The sequence below is a fragment of the Lissotriton helveticus genome, chromosome 3_1, assembly GCF_964261635.1.
Source record: "Lissotriton helveticus chromosome 3_1, aLisHel1.1, whole genome shotgun sequence".
Classification (NCBI taxonomy): Eukaryota; Metazoa; Chordata; class Amphibia; order Caudata; family Salamandridae; genus Lissotriton; species Lissotriton helveticus.
In genome coordinates, this window is record NC_136061.1 from 1,869,626,833 (window position 1) to 1,869,641,838 (window position 15,006).

General features: G+C 45.1%; 1 protein-coding gene across 2 annotated transcripts in view; it reads left to right on the top strand.

Moving 5' to 3' along the window:
* LOC144823927 (synaptotagmin-5-like) overlaps positions 1-15,006 on the top strand; it is a 423,013-nt gene that overhangs the window by 384,084 nt on the left and 23,923 nt on the right. For both annotated transcript variants that reach the window (XM_078682846.1, XM_078682848.1), the window contains exon 6: positions 10,892-11,003. In XM_078682846.1, coding sequence (XP_078538972.1) covers positions 10,892-11,003 — 112 coding nt within the window. The remainder of the gene's footprint in view (positions 1-10,891; positions 11,004-15,006) is intronic.

Sequence of the window (15,006 nt, forward strand, 5' to 3'; positions counted from 1 at the left end):
TCGTGTGACTCTCAAGCCAGGTGTAGTCCTGCCACGAATAAGACAGTACAGATTGCCACCTGAGGCTGTAGCAGCCTTATCCAAAATTATTGACGAGCTCATCGCTCAAGGAGTAGTTGTAGAAACTGACTCCAATGTATGTAATTCTCCGATCATTCCTGTCATGAAACGTACTGATCCGAATGCACCTCCAGTATATCGATTAGTGATTGATCTTCGAGAACTTAATAAATGTATTATTCCCCAGTACCCAGTTGTCCCAGATATCTCTTCCCTGTTGACAGCCATTGATTCTGAAGCCTCATTTTTTTCAGTCATAGACCTCAAGAACGCGTTTTTCAGTGTTCCCATTCATCCAGACAGCCAGTTTCTTTTCGGATTTTGTTTAAATGGAAGGAGCTATATGTTCACACGCGCTCCTCAAGGTTTCACAGAAAGTCCTAGTATTTACAGTCAAGCACTCAAGAGACAACTAGACAACATTCACATGCCAACTGACACTGCCCTGCTCCAGTATGTCGATGATCTCCTGATCACAGCCCGTTCTGAATGTGCTTGCGAGCGAGCATCCCTTACAGTCTTGTATTTCCTAGCCGAGATGGGACACAAGGTGTCCCCTTCGAAGCTTCAATTCTGTGTCCAGCAAGTGGTCTACTTAGGACACTTACTGTCCAAGAGGGGTAGGCAGTTGACACCAGACCGTATCCAGTTAATAGCGAGTCTTCCCCAGCCCAAGACCCAGAAGGAGGTACGTGCTTTTATTGGCCTTACTTCTTATTGCAGACAATGGATTCCTCAGTATGCATTTCTAGCCAAGCCACTGATACAGTTAACGACACAGGAGGCAGCCGTATCGACTGTCCTCCCTTGGACATCTGAACATACACTCAGTTTCAATGAGTTAAAGAAAGCCCTATGTCAAGCCCCAGTTCTAGCAACACCGAACTACAGTAAGTCTTTTACACTTTTCGTCACAGAACGCGAAGGTACAGCATTATCTGTCCTCACACAAGATCAAGCAGGACAATACAAGCCCTGTGCTTATTTTTCGAGCACATTAGATCCTGTAGCCCAGGCTCTGCCTGCGTGCCTCAAGTCAGTTGCAGCCACAGCACTAGCTATCAGACAAAGTGATTCCATAGTATTAGGACATTCCCTGACAGTACAAGTTCCACACTCCGTGGAAGTTCTTTTAAACCGAACACAAACTCAGCACTTGACAATTGCACGTTTAACAGGTTATGAATTGACACTGTTCCAGCCACACATAGAAATCAGACGCTGCAACGTTTTAAATCCTGCTACATTGTTACCGTCAGTTACTTCGAATTCTGCCACACACGACTGTGTGGAAGTAGTCAACATCATGACAAAGCCAAGACAAGATCTGACAGATATTCCATTACCAGATCCCGACCTGACACTTTATGTGGATGGTTCATGCATGAGAACTAGTACAGGAGAACTAGTAGCCGCGTATGCAGTGACTACTGACACTGAAGTTATTGAAACACACCGCATTGACACCCTGTCTGCTCAAGCAGCAGAGCTAGTTGCTCTGACTCAAGCCTGCATACACGCCAAGAACCTGAAAGTTAATGTTTACACCGATTCACGTTACGCATTTGGAGTTGTACACGACTTCGGAGTGCTCTGGCAAGAGAGAGGTTTCATGACTTCTCATGGAACCAAGATTCAGCATGGTCTCCTTATTCAAGCTCTGTTAGATGCCATACATTTACCGACATCCATTGCTATCATGAAGTGCAAAGCACATACGAAAGTTACTGACACTATTTCCCAAGGTAATGATCTAGCAGATCGCACAGCCAAGCTTACAGCTCAGACCCCAGACACTACAGTTAATCCGACACAGACACACACTCCAGATCCGACTACATGTATGACAGTTAAAGACCCTACTCAAGATGTCATAGATATCCAGTTACATGCTACTCTCGATGAAATCAAGAAATGGTCCGAACAAGGAGGGGTACAGACAGATCAAGGATGGTTAACGAAGGGTAGAGCCACATGGTTTCTCCCCGACTCTATGGTTCAAGTCATTATTAATACCGCACATAGTCCAGCGCATTTAGGAGAAAAAGCTATGTTAGACAGTATCCAGAATATTTGGTTCAACAAGCATTTACGAGCTGCAGCCAAGCAGAAAGTCCGTACCTGTATGATATGTTGCCAGTTTAATCCAGGTAAAAGTGTCCCGGTGGAACAAGGTGGATTCCAGCCCCCTGACCACCCTTTTGAAGTCCTCCAGATGGATTATATTCAGATGGAGCGATGTCGAGGTTTCAAGTATGTCCTTGTAGTTGTATGCGCTTTGTCCAGGTGGACGGAGGCATATCCAGTCCCAGATTACACAGCCGCGACCACTGCCAAGCAGTTGGTTCGTGAGTTCTTCCCCCGTTACGGACTCCCTAGGGTCGTATATTCTGACAACGGCCAGCCATTCTCATCTGAACTCATGAAGCATGTTTCCCTTTTGTTAGGGTACCGGTGGAAGTTCCATTGTGTACGCCATCCTGAAGCAGCCGGTCTCGTAGAGAGACATAATCAGACCCTGAAAATTCGAATTGCAAAAGTTTGTCAAGAGAAAGGTGTGGACTGGCTCATAGCTCTGCCAGTTGCCCTGTTCTATATGCGCATGGTCGCACATTCCAGATCAGGTCTGTCCCCGTATGAGGTCGTTTTCGGCCGCCCCCCTAACATGTGGGGTACTCCTAGACCCCGAAGTATTACCGATGTTTCAAGTAATATGCTGACAGATTACCTAGCTTCCTTGATGTCTGCCCTCAACTCTTGTCGTTCACAGGTTGCCGCCGCATTTCCAGACAATACCGAGGTGGCACCGCATGAAATCGTTCCCGGATCCATGGTCCTAGTGCGAAATTTCGATCGTTCAAGTCCGCTGGAGCCTCGCTGGAAGGAGCCCCGACAGGTCCTCCTGGCCACCCGCACAGCCGTGAAGTTGGAGGGACGCAAAGGCTGGGTGCATCTTTCGCACATCAAGAAATTTTATGGATTGAAACCAGTATCAAAGAACATTTCCGAGGATTTAAAGGACTGCCAAAGTACTATTCTTAAGGACTGTCCCGCAAAAGACAATGATACTGCACCCTCCCTGTTAGAGAAAACTCCGCAACAGGAGTATAAGAAGAAATTAAGGTCTAGTAAAATAAGTCAGCCAGTTTCATTGTCTAAGTCCTCCCCTAGGTGAAACGGTTAGACCGGTTTCTGACATGTATAAAATAGACCCCCATAGTGAGAGAGTTAGTCAAAACTCAATCCGATGTATCGTTTTTCTATGTTTCATATTATTTCTCAGTATTATGATTTCCTGCACCAGTTATGCGTTTTATCTGTATTTTCCAGTTTCTCATGTAAATAAGTCTTCTAATAATGTTACAGTAGAGCACACGTTTAGTGATCTGCCTCCTCATGAACTCTCTTACCGCCTCGCTATGCGTAACAATTCTTTTATCCGCATGTTACATTATTCACACCAGACCAGCAATGCCACTAATTGTTGGGTGTGTGGTCGACTCCCCCCTTTCCAGACCCCGAAGGGAGTTCTGCCACTCTTCCCTTATCCATTTTCACATAATGGTTCGTGTGGAGCATGGTCCACGTTAACGTCATCCTCAACAGATATGTCTTTTCTTAACAGTACATGTTTCCCAGACAAGCAAGGTCTTCCCCACAGAACAGGGTTAGATCTAGAAAACGAAGTTTAGAATTTAGGTAATTATTCTTCGAATTTCATGGTCCTGAATGTTCAGTCTGATTCCACTCCAGACTTACCTGCTATTTCAGTACTACCAGTCAAAGGCGAATTATGTGTTAGAAATAATGGTTCCGTACATGTAGGACATAGTGATTGTACTACTATTGTCAAATATAGTGACAGTGGGAAATCTATTTTCAAAGCTTCACGCCATTCTTATTTTATTTGTGGTCAGACCGCATATGTTCGTCTGCCCCTCGATTGGGAGGGAACCTGTTACATTGCCTTCCTACTGCCACCTGTTTTCCTAGCTCCATCTGATTATCATAGAAACACACATCTAGTACACATTAGACATAGAAGGGATTCCCCCATTGTCGATTATACTGAAACTGCTCTAGAACAGTATACAGATTTCAATAGAGGTTTCTTCTTCTTTATAGGACCTATCCAGAATAGTAAGCTAATTCGTAGATTAACCAGAACCCTTGAAGCAGTAGTCAATGAGACTGCCTCTGCTCTAGGTAACTTAACTGAAGAGCAATCTGCTATGAGATTTGTCGTTTTACAGAATCGTCTCGTCCTTGACGTCATATTGGCCGATAGGGGCGGGGCCTGTAGAGTCATCGGATCTAGTTGCTGCATTTTCATTCCAAATAACGCACCGTCTGTTTATTCAGCTATAACCAGACTCCATAAAATTGCCCATCTGTTACACCAAGATCCAGGCACCTGGACATGGTCCGGTTGGTTCTGGAATATAATTTCCGCTTGGGGATGGAAAGTCTTGTCCTTTCTAGGTATTGCAGTAGCGATCATATTCAGCTGCTGCCTCTGTATACAATGTGGCCCTGCGATTTGCGGCATTTGTGCTACCTCTTGTCTTCCTAGTCCCAAGTCCCGTTCTAAAACCCGTTCCCAGAAAATTCGAGACGAGCAAATGATACTGTATGAAATGATAGATGGTATCATGAATATTGATGTTTCCTGATGGAAACGTAGTGACAAGGAGGGAATGTGGAAAAGTAAATTTTGCCATGTTCTGTGTCACTACGCGTCCTCCATCTTATGTTATGTGTGCATGATTAATATGCATATGTATTCCCCATGTTCGATTAATGACGCAATTACAGTTGTGTCCACCTCTAGTATGCCAGTTTCCAGTTCTCGTGAATACTACGAATATCAGGCCTATGTAAAGCTACGTTGCCACGTTTCTCAGTGTGCACGTTATTTCATTATAAAGTCCCCGTTCCTAGGCCTCAAAAGGGCCTGGACACCAGATTCAGCTCCTGTCTCCTGAGCCTCGCTGAGGAGCGATACAGCCCCCACCTGTGTTCCTGACCCTTCACTTACTTCCTGCCTCGCAGTGCCCGGCTCAGCCTGGCTCTGCCTCTGAGTCTGCCAAGAGTATGTTATGATTCCAGTTATCAGTTCAGTCCTCCTTCTCTGCATTCCTAAGCTACTGAACTGCATCAATAGTTACCATCATAGTCTAGCCTTTACATCTCCATGTTGGAGAAATACTGTATTAATGATCATTTAATATTCTTCATCACGCACTACATGTAGAATAATGCATGCTCCAGTCTTAGAGTCTGTTCGCCTTTACCCCGATAACTTTTGGATTCTATCAACATGTTCTCTAAACATCAGATACTAGATACTGTTTAGGTACATGTCGCCCTGACTCTCCTGACTCTCCAGACTTCAGTCTCTGCTCCTAGCACAGAGTTCATAGCCCCCAGCTTCTCCTAGTAACACGTCATTGTCAGTTTGCGCGCACCATTAGGTCAGAGGTCCCGGCTCCTTAGGTAGCCCCCTCCATGTCTCCACCCCATTCATGACATATTCTGTTACGTTTGCATCACATGTCTATGTGTACGCCTCTGTTACACCTACTTTCACCCTTATCTTTCGCGACTGCTATTGACCACACCCACTGCTCCGCCTAACGTATGTATTGTAATGCAACTGTTTTAGTATATATGATTGTGTATTGTTATTAAATGTTAGCGCGCTCATCCCAGATCCTGCCCGGCAGCTGTCGGGACCCCCCTGTCAGGCTCTGCCATCCTATTCCTATGCAGGTTGTCCTGTTCCTGTCCTTATGCTGTATTAAACCTGCAAACTCCTACTACCTCGAATCTTGACTCTTATTTATTGAGCTATCTGTTATTGCTATGCCTAGACAAAAATAGATCCGGTATTATTTATTTATATACCACAGTCCTTCAAGAATAACGGGCTGCATTTAAAAAAAATATGTTTTATTTAAAAAGCAATCACAGGCATGGTGGTCTGCTGACCCCAGCAGGCCTCCCATCCATGTGATTACAGGCCATTCCCAATGAGTCTCAAATTGGGACCTGCCTCATGAATATTAATGAGGTAGATCATTTGCGACCCCTTGGGAATCGATAAATGTATCTGAGACACATTAGTACATTTCATTTCGCGACTTGCAAATTGCCAGTTGCAAAATGAAATGGTCGTACATGTGGCCATAAATGCACTCATAGGCAGAGCTTAATTTCAGCCGTTGGTTTCCAGGGCTCAGCAATGGGACTTAATTGTCAACATCGGCACCTATGACAGTTTGCCACATGGTGGCGTTGTTTGTCTAATTTAGAGATAATCACAACAGTTATTAATTTAATATAGATTAAAATGTACTAATACATGCCGTCCAAACCAGTCTTATCGCTTTGGGTACCTGAAATAGTCCAAATTTGTCACGCATGTAGGAGTGTGATGGTTAGTAGATGTGTTGGTAGTGTCATTGGTAGCGCTAGACAAGGCAGTGGATGGTGAAAGATGCAGTGCCCTCCTGACGAGGGCCCTGGCACTTATATTTTTTTTACAAATTGAGCACTGCTCTTACTGTACCTTATTTAGAATGCAGGGAGGCGGAGAGTTGCACTGAGAAAACTGAGGTTGCTGGTGGGTCGCAGTGGAATGAGGACCATGATTTTGCGCTAATGGGCACATCTATACATGATTTTTTTACCGACATTGAAAATATAAAAGTCCAATCCTAGTGTCCTCGGCACATATATATTGCTCACCACTGCCTCCGAAACTGTTGAACCATATACACCATCAATCCCACTACGGAGTATACACCAAGACAAATAATTTCAGTCCAACAGAGAACAACAGTGTTGGGAGTTGCCCGAAATGGCTATGATGGTTGACATGTTTGGTGATGGACACTGGCTACATTTGCAATGTTGGCATAGGAATTCGGACTCCCCAGGGGCCAGTTCTTTAGACATACCGATCTGTTATTAGGGATGCACATGATATAGGGAAATATCAGCTAAGAACCCCCAACACATGACTATAGTCAGACTCTTCATACGATGGGCAGAGAGAGAAAAGTAATGACAGATATATACAGAACACTAATAGGGGTAGCTATGGTCTCTTTGGGGCTTTAGAAAGATAAACAGATAATGAACCTTTGCAGGGCCCTGCACGGCAAGGAGTGGGAAAAGGCCTTAGAAGGCCACTATAATTTTTCTGTAATAGACTCCAGTATATCCTGTTTAATCACCAGCATGGAGCCTACAACACCACATAACAGTAGGCAAAATAAGCACAATCTACCCACTAAGTACCCTAGATGTAGATTTCAACAGTTTTTTCTCATATGGTTTGGAGCTGCCCAATAATTGTGCATTTTTGGCAAGAGTTGAGATCACTAGTGGTGACAGCTGTGGGTTGAAAGTGTTAATATTAATTTGAAAATTGCAAACTGGGTCTTGTGCCCCACTTCAAATTTGGAAAGATAGTCACATGCTTGGCACTGAGTGAGAGTCAGTACTCACACAAGGCTCAAGGAATACTTGTTACCTCATACATGGCATGAGTTGATGACATTCATTCAAGACTTAAAGAGGAAGAAAGATCCCTGTAATCTGTGGGCCCCGCAGATACGTGAAGATGGGATAAACTCAACAAATGGCCGTGAACAATACCCCACACCAAACCTCCCTGCAGAATAAGCCAATAGATCACTGGGATAGATATGATACTAGACATGAATTTGTAAAGTGCACCATCACCCATGATGGTACCCTGGCACTGAGCATGTATGTGGGCCTAGCTCTGCCTATAATAGGTTGCTTAATTATGTCTTCAGCTTCTTGTGGAATTCAAGGAGTGAGGAGGAGGCTCTGATGTGGAGTGGGAGTTTGTCCACACTTTAGGAGCTATGTAAGAGAACACCCGTCCTCCTGATCTGGTTCTGTATATGCGTGGGATGTGTGTGTAGGAGTTCTGCAGAGGGGAGGTGTCAGGGTGGTTGGTGGAAGGAAATGCCACTGTTCAGGTAGGTCAGGCCTGAGTTGTGTAGTGCCTTGAATGTATCTGAGGAGTTTGAGCCGAGCACATTTGTTTATCGGGAGCCAGAGTAGCTCCCCGAGTGAGAGGTGAAATTTTTGTTGGAGTTTGAAGATGAGTCAGGCTGCTGAGTTCAGGATGGTTTGTAGTCTTCTAGTGAGTTGCTTGGTGATCCCGGCTTAGAGGGTGTTCCAAAAATCCAACTTGCTAGACACTAAAGCAGGAGAGACAGTTTTTCCATTGTTGATTGGGATTAGTTTTTAAGATCTTCCTGAGCATCTTGAGTGTGTGAAAGTAGGATGCAGTGATGGTGTTGACTTATGCAGTCATGGCCAGTTTGCTGAAGATGATTATTCTGGGGTTCATGGCGTGGGTTTTGGGTATGAGTGTGGGTCCAGGTTTCGTCAGCCACCAGTTGGAGTCCCATGGTGAAGTGTTCTTACCGAAGATTACTACTTCTGTTTTGTCGGTGTAGAATTTGAGACAGTTGACTTTCATCCAGTTAGCGACTTTGGTTATGCAGGTGGTGAAGTTGTTTCTTGTGCTGGCGGCCTTGTCTGAGAGAGAGAGTATGAGTTGTATGTCCTCTGCATGGGAGAGGATGTTGATGTTGTGTGCAGGGATGACGTTGGCTAGAAGGATCATGCATGTGCTACATAGGGCGGGGATGAGGAATGAGCCTTGAGGTACTCTGCAGATGTGCTTTTGGCATTTCGAAGTGTAAGGTGCCAGGCTATCAGCTTGAATTATTTCCATTAAGAAGGAGCTGATCCAGTGGAGAGTAGGTCCTGGATGCCAGTCTTCTGCAGGCGCCTGATAAGGATGGTGTGTGAGACAGTATCAAATTCTGTAGAGAGGTCCAGCAGAATTAGGGCTGCTGTGTCTCCTATGTCAAGGACCATGAGGATGTTATCTGTAGAAGCAATGAGTGCTGTTACTGTACTGTGTTTGGACCTGAATCTGGACTGTGTGGCATCGAAGAGCTGGTGGTTGCTGAGGTGGTTGGTAAGATATTGGCAGGGCCGGACTGGGAACCAAAACGGGCCCTGGCAAAGTGCTCGGCCGCCCCCTCCCCCCTGACTCTCCCCCTCCACCCCCCACTCGGGGGGGTTGGGGGTGCCGCCGAGCGCTTTGCTAGGGACGGTTTTTGACCGATTTTGTTGCAGGGCCGATTTTGCAACTATGCTGCAAAAACGGCCCCTGTAACAAAATCGACACCCAGGGGCTCAAAACCGGCCCCCACCCTTGCTGCGCACCGGGGGAAGCCCGGTGCCCGCTATGGCCAGTCCGGGCCTGGATATTGGTTGATTAGTTTCGTTAAGTCCATTGTTGGGTATAGTAGGAGGGGAAGGTGGGACTGGAATTAGCTAAAAAACACAATATGACATTGAGTGATGAAAGATATAGAAGTACTTGATTAAGCATAATTGTTTAGTGATCTATTGTGGATCAACATTTTAAATAGTCTTCTGATATGTGCAGGCGCGGCTCCTCTGCAATGTCGTAGGAGCACGGCCCCACTGTTAAGAGCTAGCAGGTGAAAATAAAAAGATAGTTTACGGTTGTTTCATTTGCCAGCTCTGAGCTAGCATGTGCAGGGAGGGGCGGGATAGGGACATGGGAGGGAGGAGGAGGAATGCTGTATGCTCTTCTCAGGCTGGCCAAACACACATGCACACTTGGGTTTCTCCAATCCAGCAGTATTGAACAGCTGGGCTGGAGAAATAACACAGACTCTTGTCATGAGCAGAGTGTGATTTCAGCCCCCTCAGGCCAATCTCTGTGCTTTTCTCATAGCATGAGAGCAGCACAGGGATTGCACAGTGAGTCTGATGCTTCCCAGGTGCCTACTGGGACAAGGAAGGCCGAGGTGCAACGCCGGCAGCAGCAAGTAAGTGCTTTTAATTAAAATTATTAACCTCCCCACCTGCGTGTGCCCCTTCTACCCACCTCACCACCTCTTCATCATGTCAGCCGCCACTGGATTTGTGAAATGTAGTCAAATAATGTGATGTTTCTGGATCCAGGGACAAATGAAGCAGGCTAGACATTTGAATTCTAAAAGTATCATTATGTTGTACAAATGCAAGAAGTGATGCCAAAAATGATGTAAGCTAATTGTTCTCGTTTGTACTTTTGAAAATGGCAATACATTTGATTAAAGATTAATCTCAGTCAGAAGATCAAGTTCCCAACCGGGTGAGGTAACTATTAATGAAGGGACAACGGCTAAGGCAGATATTGATATTGCGGAAATATATTGTATTAGAATCTCTTGTATTTTTTTTAACTGATGTCCAGAACATGTAAGAGACGCCTTTATAACTAGAAAGTGACCTAAGCCTGCCTTACTGTTTGCACATTGAAAGTTCTTAAGGTGAATTATCCTAATATGGCCTCTGCTCAGGACGCACAGGCCATGGTGTATTGGCTATTCTGATCTTTAGGTCAACCTCACTCAAGGCTCCTTGGTATCTGAGATACAGCCACTAAGGCCCTGATTTCAAGGCGAGGGAAAAGTTCTGCTCAAGTATGAGTGTGCCAGGCAGCAGAATCCTGAGCGGAGTGATAAATATCGCACCCCCACTGTTTTCCCCTGATACAGCTAAGCAAGTCAAAGACCCTTGCTATATTTGCTGCCAGTTGCTAGCAATACTATGGACCTGAGCGCGCTATTCCAGCTTCTGGAACACAGAAGCTGCCTACCATCCTGCTCACTTGTAACCGAGGCCCAAGTCTGAATTGTAGGTGAGTGATGTTATGATTCTGTTTATAGTGCTCTAACTCTCTGTTTATTTTCAGGACACCGTTGGAGAAGTGCTCATATCAATGAAGTGCCTTCCAACTGCCCAGAGAATTGAGATTGGACTTCTTAAAGTGAAATGTGCCTCCTTAAGCAACAGTCCACATAAAGGTACCTATGCTTCAGCAGCTGAGGTTTCTTGATTGTAATTTATTTTAATCACTGCAGTTCCTCACAAATAGCTCGTTTTGAAAGGGAAACATCACTTACAACGAAACTTTACAACGCACTACCATTACAACGCGGTCATTACAACGCAAACCATTACAACGCATTGCGCTGGGGAGCGCTCTAGGATAGGGAATAGGTTAATTTACTATCCAATAACCTTCCCTAGTGTCCACGGGGACTGGAGTTGGAATAGTAAATTAAACTATTCACTATCCAACACCCAAAAGCGCTATGCGTTGTAATGGTATGCGATGTAAAAACCGCGTTGTAAAGGCATGCGAAGTAAAAGCATGCGTTGTAACGTCATACATCCGTTTTGAAATGCCAAAGCTTGAGGAGCATTTTGTGTATGTTCTATTTCTAATTTAGTCCACGCATTTCTCAGATAATACTTGTACCACAAGTATAAAACATCTTCTGTTTTTAATTTCAAAGGTTGTCGAAAGTGTTTATGCATTTGTGGTTGTAAAGTGGGATGCATGGAAAATGTTGGCAATGCTTACAATAAAGCAGGCGCAAGAGCAAGGTTGAAAAACGAACGCATTTTACCTCAGAAGGATGGCTTCGGAAGGTGCCTTGACATTTCACCTATTTGTTTGGGCAAAAGTAGAAAAGATGCAGATGTCTTTTCAGGTACAAAGATGGATCTTGATGAAATGGAAACAATGCAGATTGTGATCCCTGGATTTGGGGTGTCTTTGTGTACTTAATAAAGATGTTTAAAGACTTCATCGGATCTTCCCCCATTTCCTCATCCCTCGCCCTCCTCCGTGCTCCCCTTCTTCCCCTTTTTATGGGGAACCCAGCTACGGCGGTTATGCTCATACAGGGATTGAAGAAAAAGGAGACACAAGGAATAGGACCTATGGACTGATGGATCATACCATAAAGAAGCTAAAAGGAGGAGCTGCGCAAATGGTGATCCTAACATGATAAGAGCACAAGTGAATAGACCAAGGGAAAAAGCAAGGTAACACTCATCAACTTGCAAAAAGAAGCAGAACTGGGAGTGATCAGGGCAGATAGGGCACATGCCAAAGAAAGGACGACATTAGCTGTGTGAGAATGGATTAATATGCAATGTATCCCCCAAGAAATGCTGTAAAATTAAGTTAAGAAGAGCGAGCTGCTGGTGGGTCTTTGGTAGATCAACAGTGGGGTGGATATAGAGAGCAGGCAGCGAGTGGTGAGAGGGTTGGTCCATGAAGTGGTTGTTTGTGATCGATCAGACAAGATGCTTCTGGAGAGATGTGCAAAAGAGAACGACAGGGAGGACATTATTTTGGTAAAGAGACAAGTTCTCGGGCAACACTGGGACACAGATCTAGACACTCCACTCACGGATAGTGAGTGGAAGATAGCATGTGCATAGGCGAAAGCTTTAAAAAAACACTTTTTAATTACCTGCAACACCCCTACCTTATACCAGTAAAATTGAATATGATATATCCACATGTGGCCTGTGTTTGTAGCAGATGTGGCAAGACAGAAGAGGCATTCCTCGACATAGCGCCCCATGCTACAGCGCTATTCGAGTGAGATAGTGTCAAAGGTGATATAGGTGACAGGTGTGCTTGGAAGGTTCTGCATGGCAGTTTTTATTATTTATTTTTATTTGCACAGTTTTATATAGCTCTGGCTAGACCCGGAGGTATCAGAGCGCTTTACATGAAGATCCGCGAGTTACAAGTTACAGGAGCAAAGTATAACATAGGAGAAAAAACAGTGATTAAACAATAACATGCGTTATTAGCGCCTAGCATAGTCAAGACTCATGTCCAATGTGGCATGGAAGATAGAGGGGGGAATGGTAAAAAGGGGTAAGGGATGCATGTCAAGTCAGGCAGACAGGCAAGGGGGAAAGTACTTCAGGGGGACAAAACAGTCAAAGTGAACGAACAAACAAACGGGCTGGGGACAAACAATTCAAAAAACATCACGTGTATCGGTGAAAGTACAGGAAGGGAGGGGTGTTGGAGACCTAAGGGGGGAGAGAGGGTCGACTAAAGGAAAAAGGTCAGTCAGAAGAACAAAGGAGCAGACCAGCAGAAATGAGGATCGGTCGAAACCGCCAAGAAGGAGGACCCAGGTCACGGGAGCCTATAGCAATTATCTGAAAATGGTGGGAAATACAAAAATCCAATGCAAAAACCATAATGTAACTGACTCCATGGTTCCACACAGGGCAGGAAGGGGGAGGCAGCCTTAGGATCACTGTGGAGGAGGCAGGGGAGGGAAGGGAACACAGCTGAGAGACAAGGAAAAACTATGTCCAATGTCAGGCTGGGTAAGTGATGGCTGAGGGGGTGAAACCAGAGCCAATCTCCTCTATAGCTGCCTAAACAGCTCCACCGGGCATCAGCCATGCTAGCTCGGGCTCTGCGGTCAGTACAACATTCGTAGTTTCCTCCCAAGGGGCATCGTTACAGTTCAATTGGCCGCACCAGTCCCGGTGTTACTGGGAAGCGCTGCCCGCGTCAACCTCCAGCTCGCCCCCAGGAGGGCCGAGTTATGTCCGTCAAGGTCGGCATCAAGGAACGCGGACAAAAGAATGCAGCGGGGAAATACCTAGTACAGCCAGAAATGCAATGCAGCACCAATCACCTGGAATCTAAAAAAACGACTAGCCCTCAGATATTTATTTTGGCCACACGGTGGTCCTCAAGGTTTATAACAGAAGACCACTAACTCTTCTGCATGAAACAGAGCAGTGGAGGACGAAAGGGAGAGAGAGAAGATGGTGGTCAATGAGGGGGGGGGTGCTAGAAATAAAAAGATTAGGAAGCAAAAAGGCTGCAGAATGAAGTATTAAAGGGGGTACAAAGATAAGGCGAGGCATTTATAGGCAGGAGACATGTCCAGTAAGACAGAGCCAGTTAGATAAAAAAAAATCCCGGTAGAAAGTAATCAATAGGCATGGCCATTTTGAGTAAGGGCACAAAAAGAAAGTCATGAAATGGCAGGCGCTGGACCGGTAGTCAGGAAATCCAGAGCAGCAATAGGTCTCGCAAATGTGCGTTTTGGAGCTCTTGGCATTGTCAATGGCAATGTTTTTTGCCATTGTTATTTACAATACCAAAAGCAACACCTATTGCTTTGCATAACGCAGTGTCTGTGAAGACGGCGCCGCGCTCATTATAGTAAAAAAAAGATAGAAAAACAAGTATTCCTTAATGCAGTGTTACTAATAAGCATCTCTCAGCTGTGGTTAGTTCTCCCAGTTCTTTTTCATTTGTTTGCACTCCGGTCCCGGTCCTTGAAGTTTTTTTACTCCTTTGTCGTTCTGTTATTCAGAATTGTGCCCGATGTGTTCCCATATTTATTAGTGGCGTTTTCTATAGCGCCTAGACTGCCTTTAGTTACTTCAGAACTTGGTCTTCGCCCTGATAAATGTGTGATGAAACTGGTTACTGGCTCTTCGTGTTTGTCAAGAAGCGTCTTATTGGCTTTTGGGCGCTATGTAAACGCAAAGTTGGAGATGAGCATAACCTCCGCCCTCCCTCCCCATGAGGATACCTCCCATTACAGAAGTCCTTGTAATTATATTCATATGTGGATCGCGCCATGTGAAGTGAAGAGGAAGAAATCGGGGAGGGTGGAAGTCAGCAGCCGACACTCTGAAATGACAGAGGCAAGTGGGAGAGGAGGGGGAAGTGCTAAAAAAAGGCACCCTCGGAATGCCCGGCTCTTGTGAAGACATTTCTTATCAGCTTGTTAAATAAACAAGCTGATAAGAAATGCCATATTTAATAGTGGCGTTTTCTATAGCGCCTAGACTGCCTTTAGCAACTTCAGAACTTGGTCTTTGCCCCGATAAATGTGTGATGAAACTGGTTACTGGCTCTTCGTGTTTGTCAAGAAGCGTCTTATTGGCTTTTGGGCGCTATATAAACACAAAATTGGAGCATAACCTCTGCCCTCCCTCCCCCATGGGGATACCCCC